Source organism: Catharus ustulatus, chromosome 2 (assembly GCF_009819885.2).
Source record: "Catharus ustulatus isolate bCatUst1 chromosome 2, bCatUst1.pri.v2, whole genome shotgun sequence".
Lineage (NCBI taxonomy): Eukaryota > Metazoa > Chordata > Aves > Passeriformes > Turdidae > Catharus > Catharus ustulatus.
The window spans coordinates 54,041,067-54,062,280 of NC_046222.1; the positions used below are offsets into that span (position 1 = coordinate 54,041,067).

General features: G+C 39.3%; 1 protein-coding gene across 1 annotated transcript; it reads left to right on the forward strand.

Annotated features, from left to right (window-relative positions):
- The first annotated feature begins 11,265 nt into the window (after window positions 1-11,265).
- On the forward strand, window positions 11,266-21,010 carry RFC3 (replication factor C subunit 3). Its single transcript, XM_033053405.1, has 9 exons — window positions 11,266-11,408; window positions 12,576-12,713; window positions 13,233-13,300; window positions 15,859-15,956; window positions 16,228-16,409; window positions 16,644-16,780; window positions 16,909-17,007; window positions 17,798-17,867; window positions 20,017-21,010. The coding sequence occupies exons 1-9, from the start codon at window positions 11,322-11,324 to the stop codon at window positions 20,206-20,208; spliced, it is 1,071 nt and encodes a 356-aa protein (XP_032909296.1). The 5' UTR covers window positions 11,266-11,321; the 3' UTR covers window positions 20,209-21,010.
- The last annotated feature ends 204 nt before the right edge of the window (window positions 21,011-21,214 follow it).

Here is a 21,214-nt window from a genome sequence, read left to right on the forward strand (position 1 = left end):
TTGAGAAGAGGAGGCTCAGGAGGGAGCGACCTCATTGCTCTCTACAATTCCCCAAAATGAGATTGTAGTGAGGGGGAGGCAGTCTCTTGTACCAAGCCTCAGTGAGAGAACCAGAGGAAATGGCCTCAAACTGAGACAGGGGAGATTCAGATTAGATATCTGAAAAATTTTTTACTGTTTAGGTGGTCAGGCATTGGACTAGTTTGCCCAAAGGATGTGGTGGAGTCACCATCCCTGGATGGGTTAGAAATGCATTTGGATCTGGCATTGGGTGATCTGGTTTAGTGGCTTAGGGGTTACAGTGATACTGCCAGGTAGACTTGATGATCTTGTAGGTCTCTTGATGATTGTATGATTCTATAATCCTATGTCATTAACGAAGACATTAAACAACACTGGTCCCAGTACAGAACCCTGAGGGATAACGCTGACATCCATCAGGACTCTGAGCCATTGACCACAACCCTTTGGATGCAACCTTTCAATCAATTACTTATCCACTCAATAGTCCACCTACCAAATCCACCTCTCTCCAGTTCAGAGAGAAGGATGTTGTGGGTGATGCTGCCAAAAGCTTAACAGAAGTTCAGACAGATAATAGCTTTGTCCTTTTCCCCTGATGTAGTCACTCCATTGAAGAAGGCCACTAGGTTGGTTAAGCAGAACTTGCCCTTGGTGAAGCTGTGGTGGCTGTCACCTCTCCATCCTCTGTGTGCCTTAGCATAGCTTGCAGAAGGATCTATTCCACGACCTTCCCAGGCACAGAGGGGAGGCTGACAGGTTGCTGGTTCACAGGGTCCTCCTTTCTAACCTTTTTAAAGATGGGTAAAATGTTTCCCCTTTTCCAGCCACCAGAAACTTCACCTGGCTGCCATGACTTCTCAAATATGATGGGGCGTGCTTGACAATTACATCAGCCAATTCCCTCAGGATTCTGGGATGCAACTCAGCAGGTCCTATAGACCTACAAACAATCCTCAGGTGGCCATGAACATGATCTTCTCTTATAGTCAGAAGCACTTTGCTCCCCCACAACACAGTGTTACCACCCAGTTTCAAACCACCTTTCATGATCGGCAAACATGATAATCACGACAATACAGAAACTCCTGCTACAAATGATACTCTGTACAAATGATCCACTGTGTAATAGAAGTGGTTTTTAAATCCAGGATTTCCTCAAATGAAATATAAAAATCAAAGATGACATTCAACCAGATCAAAAATAAAGCAACATGTAATGGGACACACTTTAGAACATAAAATATAATCAGTCCTAAGAGCAGATCTACATTAATTTAAAATGGAAAAAAAATTTAAAATCTGTTATTACTTCCTTAACTCTTACATCCTACTCAATACCTTCAAAATATTTCTGTAGAAACTTGTAACCTTTACAATGCTGACAAAATGTAAATTTTGCTAATTACATCTGCCCTCTTCCTTGGCAATCCTAATAAAGATGACTGAATTGCAGAATAACTTATTCTAGCATGCCTGTGTGTCTCTTAGTTACCTACAATATAATTCTAAGGCTTAAAAAACGTAAGATTCTAAATTAGAAAGACAGTAGATCAACAGATAAAATCTTGTTTCGGTCATAAATCAGTATCTGAGATATTGAAGAAAAAGCCCTGTTCTTAACCACCCACCTATTTATCAGTTACTGCATGGGAAGAATGATTCTTTCTGATCTTTTTAGGCAATCTGCTTACTGTTTGATGTATAAGATATAAATAGCTCTATTTTTACCTTTTAATAAATTTAATGGTAAATAATTCAGTTTACATAAATAATTAATCAAGTGTTTCATTGTTGGAAACAAAAAACCTTTGGACAATCCCTTTATTCTGAAGCCAAGATGACTGACAGCAGCACGTACAACAGGGGAACCGAATGCATGATGCTATATTGATGAATGATGTCAAGAACCTGCACCATATGGCATTCAATGATAAACACAAGTTGCAAAACCTAAAGGGAGAAGAAAGCAATGACACTTTACCTGAGGGTGCTTCTGTAACATTTAACAGAACAGTTGGATTGCCCAAGAATGAATATTCCACTATATTACTAAACATATTGCAAAGTATTAGTAAGATTTTAAATCTAGTTAATCAATGTTCCTTTGTACATTATAAATAAAAACCTGAACTTAAGGAAATCAACAGCAAAATAACAATTTCCTCCACTGTGATAAAAATCCCTCCCATTTCTATATTGATTTAATAATTAAAACTTTTGATAGTACCAGAAACTTCAATGGTATCATCTTTTAAATTTGCATATCTGACTTTTCTCAGGGGTTCTCGACTACAGATACAGGATGGACCTCACATAACCAGTGAAGTTGATCAGCTGCCTTCTGAAGCGGAAGTCTCAGAATTATTCTGACGATCACAAATTTGATAAAAAAACAAGTTTCCTGAAATAATAGTATACCTTCTGTAACAAGATGAAGACTTTAGATGTCTATTAAAAATACATGAAAATTTCTATTAGAAACAGAAGCAAATTTTGCTTGTATGTTTAGCATTAACAAGATTTAGATAAGGCACAGCATGTAAGATAAACCCAGCGATATGGTGCTGAATGTATTTGATGTCTATGTCTTTGTCTTTTTACACAGTCTTAAACATTTAGTGCCTATATAAGCTTGTGAGTTCACACTTGTATCTATGTGCAAATAAATTTTCCTCTGTGATATTGCTATAACTCATTTATCCCTATCATGTTCTCTCCTTGTTGTTTATTAGCACTATTTGTTATGTCGCATTTAAAATTAGATTGGGAGATATTTGGGGGAGGAATCATTAGCAGGTTGCAATCAGAACTCTAATTATGCTGCTACTGGAGGGTGTTGAGGAACCCATAGCTGAGTGAACAGATGTACTCATTTTTAATAGGGGAAGTCATGTCAGAGTAAATTACAGCTCTATTTTCTAGAATATGGGCCTACTGGAGGATTTGCAGGTAAAAAGTGGTAGCAGAGCTGAAATTGAAAAGCTGTGACATATCTGACACGCTAAGTGCAGACACTTCATGCTGCTGCTCAGACACTGCACACTGATGCAGAATGCAAATAGGCACAAGACTTCCACTAGCTACCAACAAAGCTTTAGAAAGGCAGACTTTCTGGAACAGATAAACAAAGCGCTGACAGGAAAAGTTACAAGAGAAAGGAAGGGTTTATTGCCTGGAAGTGTTAAAGAATTACAGTAGCTTTTTCTAGGGGCAAGATAATTTACAAGCAGAGGCACTAATGGCCTAAAAAGCCAAATTTCTGCTTCCTAGAAGAAATAGTCTGCTCTGGCTGAGTGGAAGAATGACAGAAAAGTTAAAAAAGAGCCTACTAAGCTAAGCAGAAAGCTCATGATGACAAAATGCCCTAGGTCTGCAGGTGCTGAAAAAATACATGACTTGATCCTGTCTGGACTAAATCCCCACAGAAAGCAATGGAAAAATAATGAGCAGTCTGAGCAGCAGACTCTGTATGTCTTGAGTTCACTGGATGTGTGCACAGTGATGGAGATGAGACTGAAGAAAAAATATGGGAGAGCACTGCAGTTGGACCAGACAACTCCAGCTCAGTATCCTGTCTCTGACAGCAGCTACAGAAGATACACAGGACAGAGTATATAAGGGGAGGCAAATATAGAGTGCTTACTTCCCTGAACATTCTCTCAAACTTCAACAATGCTGTCATAAGGGTTGTCTGTGCCAGATGTAGCTTCCACAAAGCCAGTAAACACTGCAGCTTTTTCTTCAGCAAGTGGCCCTAATAGTCCGTAAACTTTTAGCTTCCCCAGTATCCTGTGTCAAGGACTTCTGAAACGTAACTATGACCTGTGTGAAGAGCCAGAGTCTTCTCATCTTGAACCTTTGAAAGTGCTACTTTGAGTTTGTGGCCCTTATTTCCAAGAAGCAACATAAGCAGACTGCTTGCTGTGCTGAAGGTTTTCCAGGAGAAATCAGCAGGCTGGCCAGTGGGTACTGCTGGCTGCCAGGACCAGCAAGTCGTATGAGACTCATCTTCCTTTACACTGGTAAGGGATAAAGGCCAAAGAAAGTGTGTCAGCACTACACCCCTGCTCATTCATACTCACCAAGACTAAGCATGTTCCTTGGAATCATTCTGGCCCATTCTAATACTTCCTAAGCCAATGCCAAGGCACACTCTGGAAGACAGCATGTGCTGTTTCTAACAGGCAGCACAGAAAGACTGCACCATGTCCTACTTCCTTCACACTACCCCCTCCTCCAGCACTGCCCTAGCAGGCCCTTCATGCCCTAAAACAAGCCATATGCACTTATGTCATACCCCAGGATATACATATGTTCACCTTATACTATGAAAACTTTACTCTGGTGGTATGCAACTCAACCCACAATTCTGCATGTCCCATGGATGGGAATAAACATTTTAGTGTCTTCCTCTGTAACCTTTGGTGACAGCTCATCTCATTAACTCAGAGTGGCCATTCCCTACTTTCATTTGCTACTACAGGTTTTTGCTGTTGCTAGCAAGAAAAGGCCACTTGCACAAGTAGAACTGTACAAGTTCATGTAGCCTTCCAGACATGATCTGCAGGTTGTATGAGCACTCCAGTGGAACCCACTGGCCAGGTGCAAAAAGATGTAGCGGCAGTCAAAGACGCAGGATACATGATCTTGCTCTTTACCTATTTCCTATCAAACTTATTAACTTATCTTAAAGGTACAAAGAATTTATCACAGTTTTAACCTCTGATACAGATGTCTAATTAGCCACCACACAAGGATTTTATGGACTGATAAAAGGGATGACTGCACCTAAGTGCAGAGGACAAAGTAGAAAAAAAAAACAGGTTTCAGAAAGGAAAGACCTGTAGGAGGCAGAAAAAGTGACAGCCTGTGCTTTGAATGCTACTCACAGCCACAGTATCCCTATAAACAACTGAGTTAAAGAACCATTTATAAATTGAAAGGTCCCCCATTAGATAATTTAAAAACATATAAATTATTAGCCTATGCACTTATTTCTCTATTACAAACAGTACAGTCACATATGTGCAGCTAGAAAATAATCTATAAATTTTAACAACTGCATCTTCAATGGACAGACTTAATGGTTCTTCAAGGTCTGCATACGTTGGTTTAAACTGGTTCTTCCAGATGAGAGACATCTGAGGCAAAACAAAATAAGAGTACAGCTTTGTCATGAATACAGCAAATCATTCATATGAACTCAATTTTACTTGCACCAAAGCTTGAAAAGAGGCTCTTCACACAGTTGAAAATGAGTTCTCTTCACTGTAAGGAAGTGTAAATTCAGACCGATATCTGAAGAATAGGAAGGACAAAATAGATGAAGACAATGAAAGCAAAATCTTTAATCTACTATGTCTTGTTTTCTATAAATTCAACATCTTAATAGACTGCTCCTCAAGGTGTGCTTAGCATTTGGAGCTGGGTTCTGCATTGCCAACTTTTAAAAAACCCACCAATTTTAGTGTCCTTGTGAAAGAAATGTAAGAACCAGAGGAATGATCGGAAGACCTTATGATACTGTCCTTGTTTTTGTTTGACAAAAAGAAAAGCAGCAGTTTTGTCCCTATAATGTTGTAATGCTGAAGAACAGAAAGTCAATCACTTAATCTCCTCTGGTAAAACCTTCCAGCACCAACAATACAGCTGCATGAAGACCTATCAATACTAATAGCTTTTCATAGTGGGTTTTGCTCTGTGGTAATTTTGCAAGATCTCAGCTAGGTAATAGTGTTATGTGCACAAGTCCCCTGCTACCAAAGGTGGATAAATCTGTGGCAAATGTTTTCAAACTAAATTTCTACTCTAGATTTCCTTTGTCTGTGTGTATTGGACATTGTAATGCATTAAAATAAGAAGTGTAGCATGATGCAGCTTGTTATGTTGTTATAGACGTGTTCATAACAGAAACACATTTGCAGTGAGGATGTGAGAATACACTGTTTTTAAGATTCCACCTACTGATACATGAACAGGCCTGGCCTCAGAATCAGCTAGTAAATCTGAGTAAACCTCTGATGACTGACTGACATCAAAACAAAACTTGAAAGATTAGCAAAATTTATGGAAACTGACACTGAACATAAGATGAAGGTTCTTCTGAAAATGAAGAGTCTCTGGAGAAAACTAGGAAATTCAAAAGCCTTGGTTTGTCCATTGATTCAACAAAAATGTAATTACTCTACAAAGGAAAAGACAAATTAGGAGTGATGAGCAAGACTGCTGTGGCCTGAATAAAAGAGATTCTACAAGGGTAAGTTGTTGATTTTATAGCAGATAAAATTGTGATAGATGTGAAATATTACCATGTTCAAAAAACATAGTATGTGCTATAGAACCTTTGAGTTTCAGTAAATGTTTGAAAACCATGATTAGGACAAGCAATGTGGTCTGCCAGTGGCATAGGATAGACACAGGTTTGGGTAATATTGTTTTTCTTGTAACTTACTTTAACAGAATTCAACAGAAATGTGATTTTCACATGCCACATTTATTGCCATCTTTGAAAATATACTGAGATGTGTTCAGAGGTGTTTGATTTTAATACATTAGCATTCTGTGAATTCAAAGGAGCTGAGACATTTATCACCAAGAGAAAAACTTAAAAAAAAAAAAAAGTATCAACAGTTAGAAATCTAGAAACACTTATTATCCTCGCCACACCACTTGGGACATAATAGGCAAAGGGATCTAGGATGCAACTTCTTTCCTCTACACTTATATAATTTTTTGAAAAAGTGCATTATTTGTCATTAGTTTTTTCATTGTAAAAGTAACTCAGATGAATAAAATAAATTGTAGTTCAAGTCCTGATGAGAAAGGAAGCAAAACACCTGCATTTAAAAATGATCCTTAGTCCACTGTCAGTGAAGTTTACCCTCACCTAGAAAAGGACAAAAAACCATCACATGTTAACTTCTTCTCAAAACTGATTTCTAATTACAGGAAAAACACCACATTTCTTTATAAACATAAATATCTGAGAGCGTGTCATTCTTTAAAGATTTTATGGACTAGTTTCCATAAGGTACTTCTGTGTCTTATGTAAAATACACCCAGAAAATAATGCTGACTATTTCTTAACTTATTGAGTCATATTCAGAACATTTTCAGGAGACTTAAATTCAAATCTGCCATTCTTAGCGGACAAGAGTTTCCTTTCTTTCCAGTTCTGTTATTGCAAAATGCAGGCTGGTGGAAACTGAAGAACTTAAGTGTGTATTTTAGTCAGTGACCTTATAAATCTCTGAGGGAAAGACCCAAAATAGATATAAAAATAGCCAATGGTTTTCAACAACACCCTCAGCAGAAAAATGGGCATGTATTCATGCTGAAGTTCATCTGAAGAATGGATCTGTAACTCTACATGTCCCCAGACACATGTTTGAATTTATGTTCAGGCTATTTAAACAATGTCAACAGCCTCCTTATGTTTTTCTATTATGATTAACTATGCTGCTGTAAATCTTGCTTTAAACATGAAGCTAGACAATTCTTACTGTCGGGGGGGGTGGGGCAAAAGGGTCACAGGTTTGCACAGCTATGCACAATTGAGGCCACAGAGAGAGAGTAAGAACAGCAAGACGTACCTCACCTTTTTTTTCTTGGCTTCTCCAGGTACACTTAGAGACTAGGGAAGCTGAGCAAGGTCTGGTTCTTAACAGCAGGATTTGGAACATGAAGAAGTACTGATTACATCAGAAGAAGTGCCCTGGCTGGGTTTTTTTAAAATACATCTAATTATTTTCACCTTCCCACATCTTTATAAAAGGGTTTTTTTAATTTTTTCCAGATGGAAAAATGCACAAAAGTTTACAGTAATGACTAATGCACAGGATGTATCCTCTAATTAAATATTAATTTCATAGCCTTTTCCAGAATTCAGTTTTAATGGTTGTAGAGAAATATCTTACACCTTTTTTGCCTCATCCTGGCATGGAAATCTTCTATAAGGTTCTTAACACTTTAATTTTCCAGATTAAACAAAGGATTGTAAGATAAGACTCCTGAAGAAAAAGGATTTCTTGGTTTTACTTCTGTTATAATGGAGCAGTTTCTTTGGTGCTGCCAATCTATAGGCTTATTTTAGATTTTTATTTGGCTATCACCACTAGTTGTTTTTTTCACTGTCAATCTGCATGACATCAATATATCACCAGTAGAACAGATGTCACCTTATTACGATCTTTTCTTTAAATGAGTGATCTAGTCTTCCTTGACATACTACAATTTACTTGCAGCAATATAGGGGCTCTGATGAGGATAGGGGGACATAACCTAGAGTGACAGCCAACAGAGTGGCAGTGATCTGTTGAAATATTTGAAACTGAAAAGAAAAATCCATCTCAGTCAGATAAGCAGCCTGAAAGATCAAAGGATGCCAAAAAGTCTTCTGTTTGAAAAATATAAGTCATTATATAACAAAATGGTATTTGGACCTTTTAACAGCTTACCTGGATTGCTACAAATCATGCTGTAAATATATTTAGGAGGTCAGTGCAACAACTCTCCAATTTGTTCTAATGCTTCAATAATTGGTTTAAAGCCTGCTAAAAAATTATAGGTAGATAGATAGATAGATAGATAGATAGATAGATAGATAGATAGATAGATAGATAGATAGATAGATAGAGAGATAGATACACAAACACAGAACTATATATACATTTAGACACAGGACACATATCTATATATATTAGACAGAGGTCTCACAGTTTTGCTTCAATTTGGGTGTAAAATGGAGCTTCTCTTACAGTACCTGACATTGTGTCACTTTCTGATAACGTCGCTGCTGGTAGTAAGAGGGTCAAAATGCCATTTGTAGTTAAAATCTATTTTCAGACATATTGTCTAGTTTATTCATGCAGAGAAGTAATTTTACCTTTTGACCTTTCTGCTGGACTGAGTAAAATGAGTGAAGACATATTCTAAAAGTCTTTGTGTTTGAGTGAATTGTGACTGCAGCTGAAATTGCCAGAGTTTCCCATATTATTCACATTAATTTATTTGCAATACAGTTGGCCAAACCATTCAATTTTAGAGAGTTATTTCATTTTGTTTAGATTTATAGTGAAGTTAAAAAAATTAATGAAGCAGAAAATCAAAGCATTGTAGAGCATTTTAATCAGATATAAAGTACCACAACTGCAATGCTTCATGCAGGTGCAGGTTTCAAAACGATAAGGTTTTTACTTAACAAATTAATTTTGTTCATTTGCCTAATTACTTTCTGTAGCATGAAATAATTGAAAGTTTAGGTATAAGCCCATGCTTAAATGCATTGCTGAGGTAGGGCACAATTTCCAAGATTTTCTTTGCAGGAAAAGAAGAAATCTTATGGAATTTTAACAATAAATAGAGCTAATAATAAAAAGAGCCTAGGGCTTTTCAGACATGCTGTGTCTTCACTCTTCACTCCTTGATCTCTTCAGGAGCTGAAAGTATCTAAAGGACTGCTGGATTCAGTCCTATCTGCTTATGTCTGACCTCACACAAAAAGGCTTTGTTTCCACTGGTACTTTAAAAACGTGGAGTACCTGTCAGAGCACTTGCTGGAAGTTGTGTGAGTTAGCAAAAGCTCTCTGGGGATGGAAAAACTGTGTAGGTTACAAGGAGTTATCAAGAAGTTGCAATTAAGTGACATTGATAGAGACAAGAGCAGCACACTGTTCAGAAATTATGAAAAAGTCAGGCAAATGTGTCAAGGATCTGGAAAAGCATAAAAAGGCAAGTAATAAAAACAGCTAACCAAAGAGAATACCAAATAAATCAAGGGTCAAATTCAGAGATTACCTCGCGGGTAGGGAGCAGAGAGAACAGCCATGCATGAGAAATACTGTAGACCTCAAAATGTAAATGTAACTCTCCTGTCAGGTAGTTGTAGAATTTGCTAATTCATGGCAATCTGCAAATAAAACTGATTAACGAATGTCCATGAAAGCAAGCAATGTAACTATTCCAGGTAACATGGTATTGATGAAAATGCTCTATTACCTCTTGCCCCCAGCAGGTTTTTTTGATCTTCATGAGTAACTTGAATGCCTAGGTTAGAGCAGCCATTGCCTTCATTATGCTCTCTGACTGTGTGAATAAATGTGCACACAGACCTGATAAAATATGAACAGCCACATGAATGTTTCATTTACTTTTTTTTTCCCACAGAAATCACATAAGCAAAAAAAAAAAAAAAAGCTGACACATTTCAGGCTATTCATGTGTATAGATATCCAATACTTCAAGGAATTCTACTTTTAAATAATATACTTGTGCATATATTTCATTTATTAAGGCTACAAGACAAAGAGATACAAAGACAAATGAAATTGTCTATTACATACATATTTTTATGTAATTCTCTGCATAGATATTCTGTATATACACAAAGCCACACACAGAGATGCATATATTGTGGGCAACTCATTAATTTATAGGGAAGCTGCAGAAAAAGTTTTTGAGAAAGGGAAGAAAATAATCCAATCCTTCTGAAAGGTGTTTTTTCCCATAAAACTAAGTAAAGAACTGGCGCAGGAGATACGTTTTTAAGGATAAAATGGTAAGATGAATATAATCCGATCACAGTGGACATTATCAATAAGATAATAGTGATGACTGCACCAAATAACAAGAAATAAAACCAAGCCTTTTTAGGTGTTGTGGGCTTTTGGAGAATTCGAAATTAGCGTCTGATTACAAACTTTTCGACCAAGTCTTTATGGTTTTAAGTTGCTCCAGGGGAGGTTTAGGTTAGACATGAGGAGGAATTTCCCCACAGAAAGTGTGATTAGCATTGGAACGGGCTGCCCAGCGAGGTGCTGGATTCCCCATCCCTGGAGGTGTCTGAGGAAAGGCTGGACGTGGCACTCCCTGCCACGGTCTGGCTGCCTTGATGGTGTTGGGTCATAGGCTGGATCTCAGAGGTCTTTTCCAACCTAACTGATTCCGTGATTCTTTGAAATGAGCAGCAAGAGGAATGATTTCAGACGGGGCTCGGGGCGCGCTGGTTTGGGCTGGCGGGCGGAGTTAGCTGCGCAGGCTGGGTAAGGGGCCCTCCTGTCAGAGCCTTCAGGGAGCAGAGCCGCTGCAGCCGCCAAGGCCCAGGGCCGTGCCCGTCCCTCCGGCAGCTCTGGCGCGGCCCGGGCGGGCGGCGCTCGGATCCCCGCCTGGGCCGGGCCGGGCTGGGGGCGCGGCCCCGCGCTCTCGGAGGGAGCCGCGGGGCGGGGCCGCCGGAGTTTGTCCCTCGGCGGCCGCCGTACGGAACGCGCCTCCCGCTGCCGGCCGCGGGCTTTTGGAGCACCATGAGCCTCTGGGCGGACAAGCACCGGCCCGGCTCCCTCGCCCGCCTCGACTTCCACCGCGAGCAGGCGGCTCGACTCCGCAACCTGGTCAGTGAGACACGGGCTCTGCTCTGCCCGGCTCGGCCCGCCGCGCTCCGGCGGCCTCCCCGCCACACTCTGCCCGGGGCCCCGGCGGCCTCCCAGTCCTCTCAGTCCTGTCCTCCTCGCAGCGAGAATCCCCCGGGGTCGGCATTGCGCCTGAATAAGGGGGAAAACTTTGCTGTGCGGGTGACCAAGCACTAGAACAAATTGCTCAGAGTGGCCGTGAAGTCTCCGTCACTGGAGATAGTGGGGAACCATCTGGATGCAATCCTGTACCCTGTGCTCCGGGAGGTTGGACCACTGTGGTCCATTCCAACGTGACCTATGCTGTAATTTGGATTCCTGTTGGGCTGCTCCCGTGGGGCCGGGGTCGGCATCTTTCCCTCCGTGCAGGCCCTGGCTTTCCGAGGAGCCCCCGTGCCGCGGGAAGGTGTCCCGGGATAGAGCCCTGCTTGGGAGCGAGGCCTTCGTGCCCAGGGAATCAGTGGCTCAGCTCCTTCAGGAGTGGTGTGCACATGTTCTTCCTGCTGGTTTCAATGTCCCTGAGAACAGAGCTTGGCTTGTTTGCCTGATGTTAGCACAAATGTTTGAGGCGAGCAGCTGGGAGTGAAAGTCAGGACTGCTTCCCCTGCCAGATGCACCGACTGGTACATTGACTTCCTCAGGGATTGGTGATATCTAAGTGCTTTCCGTGGGGTATGGTCACATGTGCTCCAAGTCATGTTTTTTGCCTTTCCAGGAAATAAACTAAACCTGTGTGTGTATATATTTATGTGTATACATATATGTGTGTTGTAACTGTGTGTATAAGCATCTGCTTTAAACTTTGTTTCAAACCTTTTTTCCTGTGTGTTTCTCACAGCTGTCAATCTAGTAATCATGGGAAGCATATAAATGTTGGAGTGGGGTTTGTTTTGTGGTTGGTTTGTGCTTGTATTTTTCAAGCAGTGAGGTGTTTGAAGTTAAACGAGTTGCACATGTCACTCAGATAAGTATGATGTTCTATAGGAAATGTAACTGCAGGAAAGGATTTCAGCAGTTTTGATTCTAGGCGCTGTGTTGTGATGGAGCTGGAAAAGTCATTTCATGTAAACTCGGGTGAAAATGGAAGGATAAATAATTGTACAAGGAAAATACTGTGCTAGCTAACTGATCTTGTTTCTTTTTGTTCAGGTTCAATGTGGTGACTTTCCTCACCTGTTGGTATATGGACCATCAGGAGCTGGAAAAAAGACCAGAATAATGTGTTTGTTAAGGGAATTATATGGTGCAGGAGTGGAGAAACTGAGGATTGAGCATCAGAGTATAACGGTAAAAGAAATAAATTTCCCATCCTCTGTGAAGTAATGTGGAAATACTGACATCTTTTTGTTGTGAGACCTTTGATTTTATTTGAGTTTTAAAAATCAAATTTTTTATTTTGCACTCAGTATCTTCAGCCTTTTTAACGTTATTAATTATACCAGTTTGGTTATATGAGCAAATTATTTTCCAGATGTTTTTTAGGATGTGGGGTTCTCTCTTGTTTTCTGTGCCTGTTTGGCTGTTTTTGTGGTATAGGTGTTTTTGTTCAGAGTGGTTTTTTTATTTATTGTTTACAGCTCAGTTTGGACAATAGCATCTCTACTGTTTCTATTTTACAGGCTGGATGATGTGTCAGTATTCCTTTTTTCTTTGGAGATGGGGCTGGGACTATAGTAGATAAGAAGTCTGTGTCTCGGGATTCTTTGATCTCTGAGACTCTTGGTCTGCCTGTGACTTAGCCAGGTATAAGCTGTAAGAGATTTTTAGAACACTTTTTGAAATTTAATGTGCTTATTTTCTACATAGGCACCTTCTAAGAAGAAGATTGAAATTAGCACCATTGCAAGTAATTATCACCTTGAAGTTAACCCAAGGTAAGTGTGCAGTAAAAATGGCTCAGTTTAAAGGTAAGGCACTGTGAATGCCTTCAGTCTGGGTGTATGAGGGACTGATTGCCTGATTTGTTACCTGAGCAAGTTAGCAAATGAGAGCAGGGAGAGAGTTTTTAATTGAACAGCTCTAAATGAACAGAAATTTGGATTGCTATATACTAAAGGCAGAAAAGTTCTGTTTAACTGACTGCATAAGCATGCTGATGTTGAGGACTAGGTAACGGAAGCAATTCTGGATTGATAGATTTCACCATTTCTATTGAAATTGAGAATTTCTACTGGAATTAGCACCTCTGTATTGTTAGTTCTCTCACAAATACAAAAAATTAAAGAATTTGAAAGAAAGGAAGGTTTACCGTATAACTTTTAAAAAAAAGTGTTTAGAGCATGGAAAGGACCACCACAAAATACTGTGGATCCTGTCTTGAGTGAGGTCAGATACTGATTTAAACAACAAAAGCTCTAGTGGGAGCTATCTCCATCTTCTGTGGCAGTTATGAAATTGCTGGTGATAGTTTGGAGACCCAAAGCAAATATTTTTATTTACCTGAAGCCCCATAATGTTGCTTTAAATCACAGTGAGTGAATGTCATTGTGCACTGGGAGGTGTTGGTTACTGCTAAACCATAGCTCATGCTGCCTTGTGTTTTAAAAGTTATTCTACTGTGCCAGTTCTCCTTTAAAAACCTATTCTTCAGCTAATCTGTTTATTGGTTGGTGACTATCTGCTGGTGTTCTAATACAGACACAAATATTTATCAATTAATTACCAATAAAAGCTGGGGCTTTTTGGTAATCCCTCTTTTGAATGTGTTGTTTTGATGATATCAAATGTGTGACCATGCAGTCCAGCTCTGATAACCTGATACCACTAACACATTTCCTCTTACTCTGTATAGAGTACTTAGAGCTTGAAACATAAAATTATATTTCAATTTAAATACTAAAGTGCTGAGTTTTGATTAAGAATTAATATCCTGATTCTTAGGCTTTCAGTGACTGAGCAATTGTCATATTTATGTCTGACCAGACAGTAAACCTCTGTGCTGTGCTATGGCCTGTGAAGTTTGACTGAATTACAACAATGGTGAAGTCATGTGCATCTTGAGTAACATGGAATGGGGCTAACAGGGAGAGGAAGTGAGTTCCTGGGAAGGGCTCTGCAAAAGAAAACCCTGCATTTGCATCAGTCCTTTGAGTCAGGCATCCTATTATGGGGTTAGGCTTAACTGTTCTTCCCATAATGAGCAAAAAGGTTCACATTGTGTGTCCTTGTTCAAACTGTAGGTAACAAAATTTAGATTTCTCATCTGAAGAAAATAAGTTCTATTTTAATGTATTAATGAAATGTTTAACAATGGTTTTACTACAGTAAATTGAATACGGTGCTGCTAATCTAGTTGCGCCCGCACAAGCTTTGGGCTGTTTTTATTACAGAGGAGGTAACTTCCAACAAAGTACAGTAATTTCACGATTATAAGCCGCACCATTTTGACTAAAATTTTGGTCTGAACCCAAAGTGCGGCTTATAATCAGGTGCGGCTTATATATGGACAAAGAACGAAAAGCTGCTGTTTTAGTTTGTAGGACAGGTGTCTGCTGAGAAAGGCAGGAACTTCTCTTTGAAATGGCGAATGTAAACCCCCTCTCTCCAAATTATTATAATTTGGAAATCAAGGGGCTTTCAGGCAAAAATATGGAAATTAGGAATAACAGTTCTTTACTAGGGAAATTAAAATAGAAATACAGTACTACAAAGAAACAAACTCCAAACCCTGACAAAGTCAGAGTACAACCTGACACCCTGTCAGGCAGGGTGTTGGTATCAGTCCCATTAAATGGTGGTTGCATCCTCCTGCAGTGACAGATGTGATTCAGTTGGAGCAGTGCTCCTGTAGAAGGTGCAGTTTCCCTCTGGAGGTCCAGTGGTGATGTGAAGAAATCCGGTTTTCCACTGGAGTCCAGTGGAGAAAGGGGCTCCCTTAGTGTCCCAAAACCTCTGTTTTTATCTTGGTAAGAAATGTTGGGCTCTTCCCCCTGGCTGGAGCAATTTCCAATGGGATGCAGTAATTTTATCAGTCACACAGTGGGACTCAATGGGCCATTAGCAGACAATGACTCCCTGGAGGAAGGATGGGTTGCGAAAAGATAAAGAACAATGCCCTGTCTGGTTTCAATGGATGGCCCATTAGCAGATTATCTGCCATTGAGATAAGGATCACTGTCCCCACCCTCAACAGATGGTGATAGAACAGATACCTTTTATCACACTCTGTATTGTAACATGCGGCTTATAATCAGGTGTGGCTTATGTATGGACAAAAAACCAAAAAGTTGCTGAAACCCAGAAGTGCGGCTTATATTCAGTGCGGCTTATAATCGTGAAATTACTGTATATGGATATTAGTTTAATCATAACTCAGCAGCTTCTGAATTCTTTTGACTGACATTCTTGCTCATTTAGTTGACTTTAGGAGGATGTATTTTATATGCAATAGAAGGTTGTTTTAAAACAAGATTTATTCAATCTGCTGGTACAGTGATGCGGGAAACAATGACCGTGTGGTAATTCAGGAGCTCTTGAAGACAGTGGCACAATCCCAACAGCTTGAGACAAGTACTCAACGAGATTTCAAAGGTGAGTAAAATAGTTAAAACCAGTCAAAATACTTTTTAAACCTGGGGAAAAACAGTTCATTGTTTTGTTTGTACCTGTATATTGCATGAAGACTGTACAGTCAAAAAGGCACGCAGGTAATCTTAATTTATTTTCCTGCCTGTGGAACCATGCTGCCTTTTTCTGTGTGCTATCACTTATTTTGGTATTACTACTTGTATGTCAAAATATTTTTTTCTTAGAAAGATGTGATATTAATATAGAACCCCACTATGTTTAATCCTTTTTTCAGTGGTGCTGTTAACAGAAGTTGACAAACTCACTAAAGATGCTCAGCATGCTTTGCGTAGAACAATGGAGAAGTACATGGCGACCTGCAGGTTGATCCTGTGCTGCAACTCAATGTCAAAAATTATAGGACCCATTCAAAGCAGATGTCTGGCTGTACGAGTACCTGCTCCCAGCATTGAAGATGTATGTTGAAACAGAAGCAAAAATAAGTTACTTTAAAATTCTGATTTGATAAGTTCTTGCTGTGGACTTACATTTTATTTTCACCTTCGTTTTCCTTTGTGTCGGATGATTTGCCAAGCATGGTGTATGAAAGACTGGTCCATCTCTGGTCCAGAAATCTTTCTAACAGGAGAACCTGTAAGAGCTGAACAGTTTGCTAAGTGTTGTACTCCCTCCTATCTCTTTTCTGGCTAGATATGCCATGTCTTGTCCAGCGTGTGTAAGAAAGAAGGCCTGACCCTTCCTCAGGAACTGGCTCAAAGGATTGCAGAGAAATCTGGCAGGAATCTTCGGAAAGCACTACTTATGTGTGAGTCCTGCAGAGTACAACAGTAAGTCACTGGAAAAGATAATGTATATTATACTGTCAGACACATTAAATGACCTTGCTGCTAAGGCCTTGTTAAAATAGGCAAAAACTTGTTTTCATTTTAATTTCTGAAAAGATATTATTTTGTAGATATCCTTTTACTGCTGATCAAGACATTCCTGAGATGGACTGGGAGGTTTATTTGAGAGAAACTGCAAATGCTATTGTTGGTCAACAGACACCACAAAGGTAGGTGATTGCACTTGTTAAGAGCTATAAATGATGTTTTCCATGTACTGTGGAACCTAAAAACAAAAGTTATATTCAAAAATGTGGTATATCCAGTTATGTGTAATTTTCTGTATTTCTTTCTCTGTGACTATCTGTTGCATAAAGCACCTTTGTAAAATAACTGGAAGTGAGAAATTGTTGCTTTGTTTGAACACATCAGGAGGTGACCCCTGTATCCATCTCGCTGTCATATCCAAAGCCTGATCCTTTAAGTCTGTTCCATTTATTACTTGCATGAGATGTCACTTAATTTAAATGCTTGTAGCATCTCTCCTTCTGTTATCAAAAGCTGAGCGTTGACTAATTGTGTCAGTTCTGCCACCTAATTGTCTTACCCCATCTTATAAACAAACAATGAAGACAGAAAAACAGCATAAAGAACTCTCTGGCTCTGATAAATCGTTTGTGTCTCCTCACTAGTCTTAAGCGTGAATAACTTAGATATGAAGAAGAATTAAAGGGAAACAATCCTGATACAGATTATAATAGTCTTGTAGCTTCTAGATTAACTGAGACCATTGTAACAAGGCTATGTCATTTATCTTTTGAGTAAAAGGTGATATGGAGCCTTTGAATTGAAATTGACTCACGCAATGCTTTTGGTTTTAAAATAATGCCCAAAACCAAAAGCAGAAGAGAAACTTTGCTTGGATTGCCTCTTTTCCTGCACTGTATTTCACTAGTTGGGAGAAGACATTAATATGCTTTGGGTTCATACTTCTCACATTTTGTGGTGTCTTTTCAACAGGCTTTTAGAAGTCCGTGGACGGCTTTATGAACTCCTGACACACTGTATCCCTCCTGAGATTATAATGAAGGTAATTCAACTATCTAGCTCTTAATGTGTTATAAATTTTAATACTGTGACAGTCTCAACTAAAGCATTTTTTAAAAAAATACACCAAAACATCATAAATTATTCAAATAGTGATGAAAAACTGTGTCCCTTCCAGTCTAAAACTTGTTCAGTGGTCAAAGAAAAACATCATCGTAACTGAGTAAAAATAAAGGAGGACATTGTTAGTTCCCTTGATTTTTCAGGCCAGTTACTATATTAAAGCATAGTTGATGATCTTGGTGGTCTTTGGCAGCCTTAATGATTATGTGATTCTGTGGGCAGATCTTGATATGATTGGTTTTCTTTTATAAAATTTTGTAGTTATAAGTTCAATATTTGCTATGTCTTTGTGGAGAGGTGTGCTGAAGGATGTTAGACCAGCAGGACTATTCAAAGAGAGATGTCACCTTGGGAGGAAAAAAGCAAGTGGGATGTGCATGTTTTTGCTCTATGCAGGCTGAAAGCATGCTGAAGACAGCTAGAGTAGAACAATGATCAAAAATAATGTTTGCAACTTAACCTAGTAATATTTATTTTGCTGTCAGACATATTTCTTTTCAAGTTAACAAATTTCTGCTTTCTGATGGTTTTGGTACTTGGGTGTTTCTTTAACCTTCCTTTCTTGCAGTAGGTTAGTGGATCCTGTATTGATGTGCATGAAAGGAAAAAGATGCATGTTCTCTACCCACTCACTCTTCATAAACTTGAAATGGTCTAGAGATACTTCTCACTTAATCCTAGGTGTTTTAATTGAGATGGATTTGTCATGATTTTATTGCTGTCTCTAAAATAATGCATTTTGGAGTGTTGTATTGACTAAAGTATTGCAGTCAAGTTGTCTTGTGTGTTTGCACTTAAATATGTTCATAAATGTAGAGACACTTAAATTCTAAATAACCTTTTCCTTGTTTTTTATTAATGTTGTATCTCTTTGTGCTTGATGCTGTCAAGATAGAATTTCATGATTATAATAATTATAATAATTTCATGATTATAGTAATTTCACGACTATAAGCCGCACCATTTTGACTAAAATTTTGGTCCGAACCCGGAAGTGCAGCTCATAATCAGGTGCGGCTTATATATGGACAAAGAACAAAAAGTTGCTGTTTTAATTTGGAGGACAGGTGTCTGCTGAGAAAGGCAGCTTCTCTTTGAAATGGAGAATGTAAACCCCCTCCCTCCAAATTATTATAATTTTCAAATCAAGGGGCTTTCAGGCAAAGATATGGGAATTAGGAATAACAGTTCTTTACTAGGGAAATTAAAATAGAAATACAGTACTACAAAGAAACAAACTCCAAGCCCTGACAAAGTCAGAGTACAACCTGACACCCTGTCAGGCAGGGTGTTGGTAGCAGTCCCATTAAATGGTGGCTGAATCCTCCCACAGTGACAGATGTGATTCAGTTGGAGCAGTGCTCCTGCAGAAGGTGCAGTTTCCCTCCAGAGGTCCATTGGTGATGCGCAGAAGTCCAGTTTTCCTCTGGAAGTCCAGTGGAGAAAGGGGCTACCTTAGTGTCCCAAAACCTCTGTTTTTATCTTGGTAAGAAATGTTGGGCTCTTCCCCCTGGCTGGAGCAATTTCCAATGGGATGCAGTAATTTTATCAGTCCCACAGTGGGACTCAATGGGCCATTAGCAGAAAATGACTCGCTGGAGGAAGGATGGGGTGTGAAAAGATAAAGAACAATGCCCTGTCTGGTTTCAATGGATGGCCCATTAGCAGAATATCTCCCGTGGAGATAAGGATCACTGCCCCCACCTTCAACAGTTGGTGATAGAATAGATACCTTTTATCATACTCTGTGTTGTAACCCAAGACAGTTGCTGACACCCAGATGTGCAGCTTATAATCAGGTGTGACTTATAATCGTGAAATTACTGTAAGTGGTTTTAATACACTGGCTGTTCTGGTAAGAATTCTCAGGCCATGTGCTTACATCCAGTAGAGGTTATAGTATTTGGAGATGAGTTAATTTTCTTTTACTGAGGTATAAATTATCTTTGCTGATGGATTAATGAGTGAACTGTTGGTTAATACTTGGCTTTTTTCAGAGAACCAAGGTTATTCTCTTAACAAAAAACATCTAATTTTCCAAATATTGCCCTGTTTTTTTCCTATTTTAGGGTCTCCTGACAGAACTTCTGAATAATTGTGATGGGCAACTGAAAGGTGAAGTAGCACAGATGGCAGCCTTCTATGAACACCGCTTGCAACTGGGCAGCAAAGCCATTTATCATCTGGAAGCATTTGTTGCAAAGTTTATGGCAATTTACAAGAAGTTCATGGAGGATGGGCTGGATGACATGATATTCTAACTCTGATGCCCAAAGTCATAAACAGAATTTTGGGTCAAGATACCAATGGTGTTGCAAATATCTACTTGTCAGTGTTTGATTACATGTGGGTCTAGTTCTAAGTCAAGTATTTTTATTTTGCTATTTAGTAAAACAATGTTTGTTCAGCTTTAGAAACCAGATGGATTGTTTGACAACCACAAATCCATCTTTAGATCCATACAAAATGCATTAGCCTTTCAGAAAGACAACGCGTTACCTTGGAAAATATGTAAGATGAGAGCTGCTTTGCAGTGTTTGTAAGCTGCCATTAAGAAGGGAGAGCACAGGTGCTATGTGCTTGGTTTTTATTTGTTAATCACAGATGGGCATTGCTGAAGGAAAAAGATGTTTATTCCATGTTCTGCCAGGTACCACCTTGAACATGTATGTTCTGCCTGCTAATCTATACATCTTGATGCTTGTCTGGCTTCTTTTTTTTTAGTCTCAGTGTTTTCTGTGGTGTGCTAACACCAAATTATTTCTTTCTTTTTTCTTTGTAAGCAGTTGCATTGAAGTTGTGGAGGAGCAATACTTTGGTGTTGCTTGTAAATCACATGGAACACCTTGTTTAGAAGGATTATGCCTTCATATAGCAAGTCCACTTGCTTTCTGACACTCTTGGGTTTACCTCAACCTGCAAAATGCTGTTCATGCAAAGTTACTCCTTTGACTATTTTTTTAATGAAATGCAAAGCTTCAGCTTTCAAAAAATATCTTTCACCTCTTAAACTGATACGTGACATTTTTGAAATGACAAAATAAATTGTGGAAAATATACAGTGATTTCACAACTATAAGGCGAACCCTTTTGACTAAAATTTTGGTCTGGACCCGGAAGTGTGCCTTATAGTCCGGTGCGCCTTATATAATGGACAAAGTTGCGAAATTTGCCAACCCGGAAGTGAGAGCCATGAGCCGAGCCGCAAGGGGGTGCGGGACCGGGCAGCCCCTGGCCAGCAGGAGCCGCACGGGGAGGGAGGGAGCA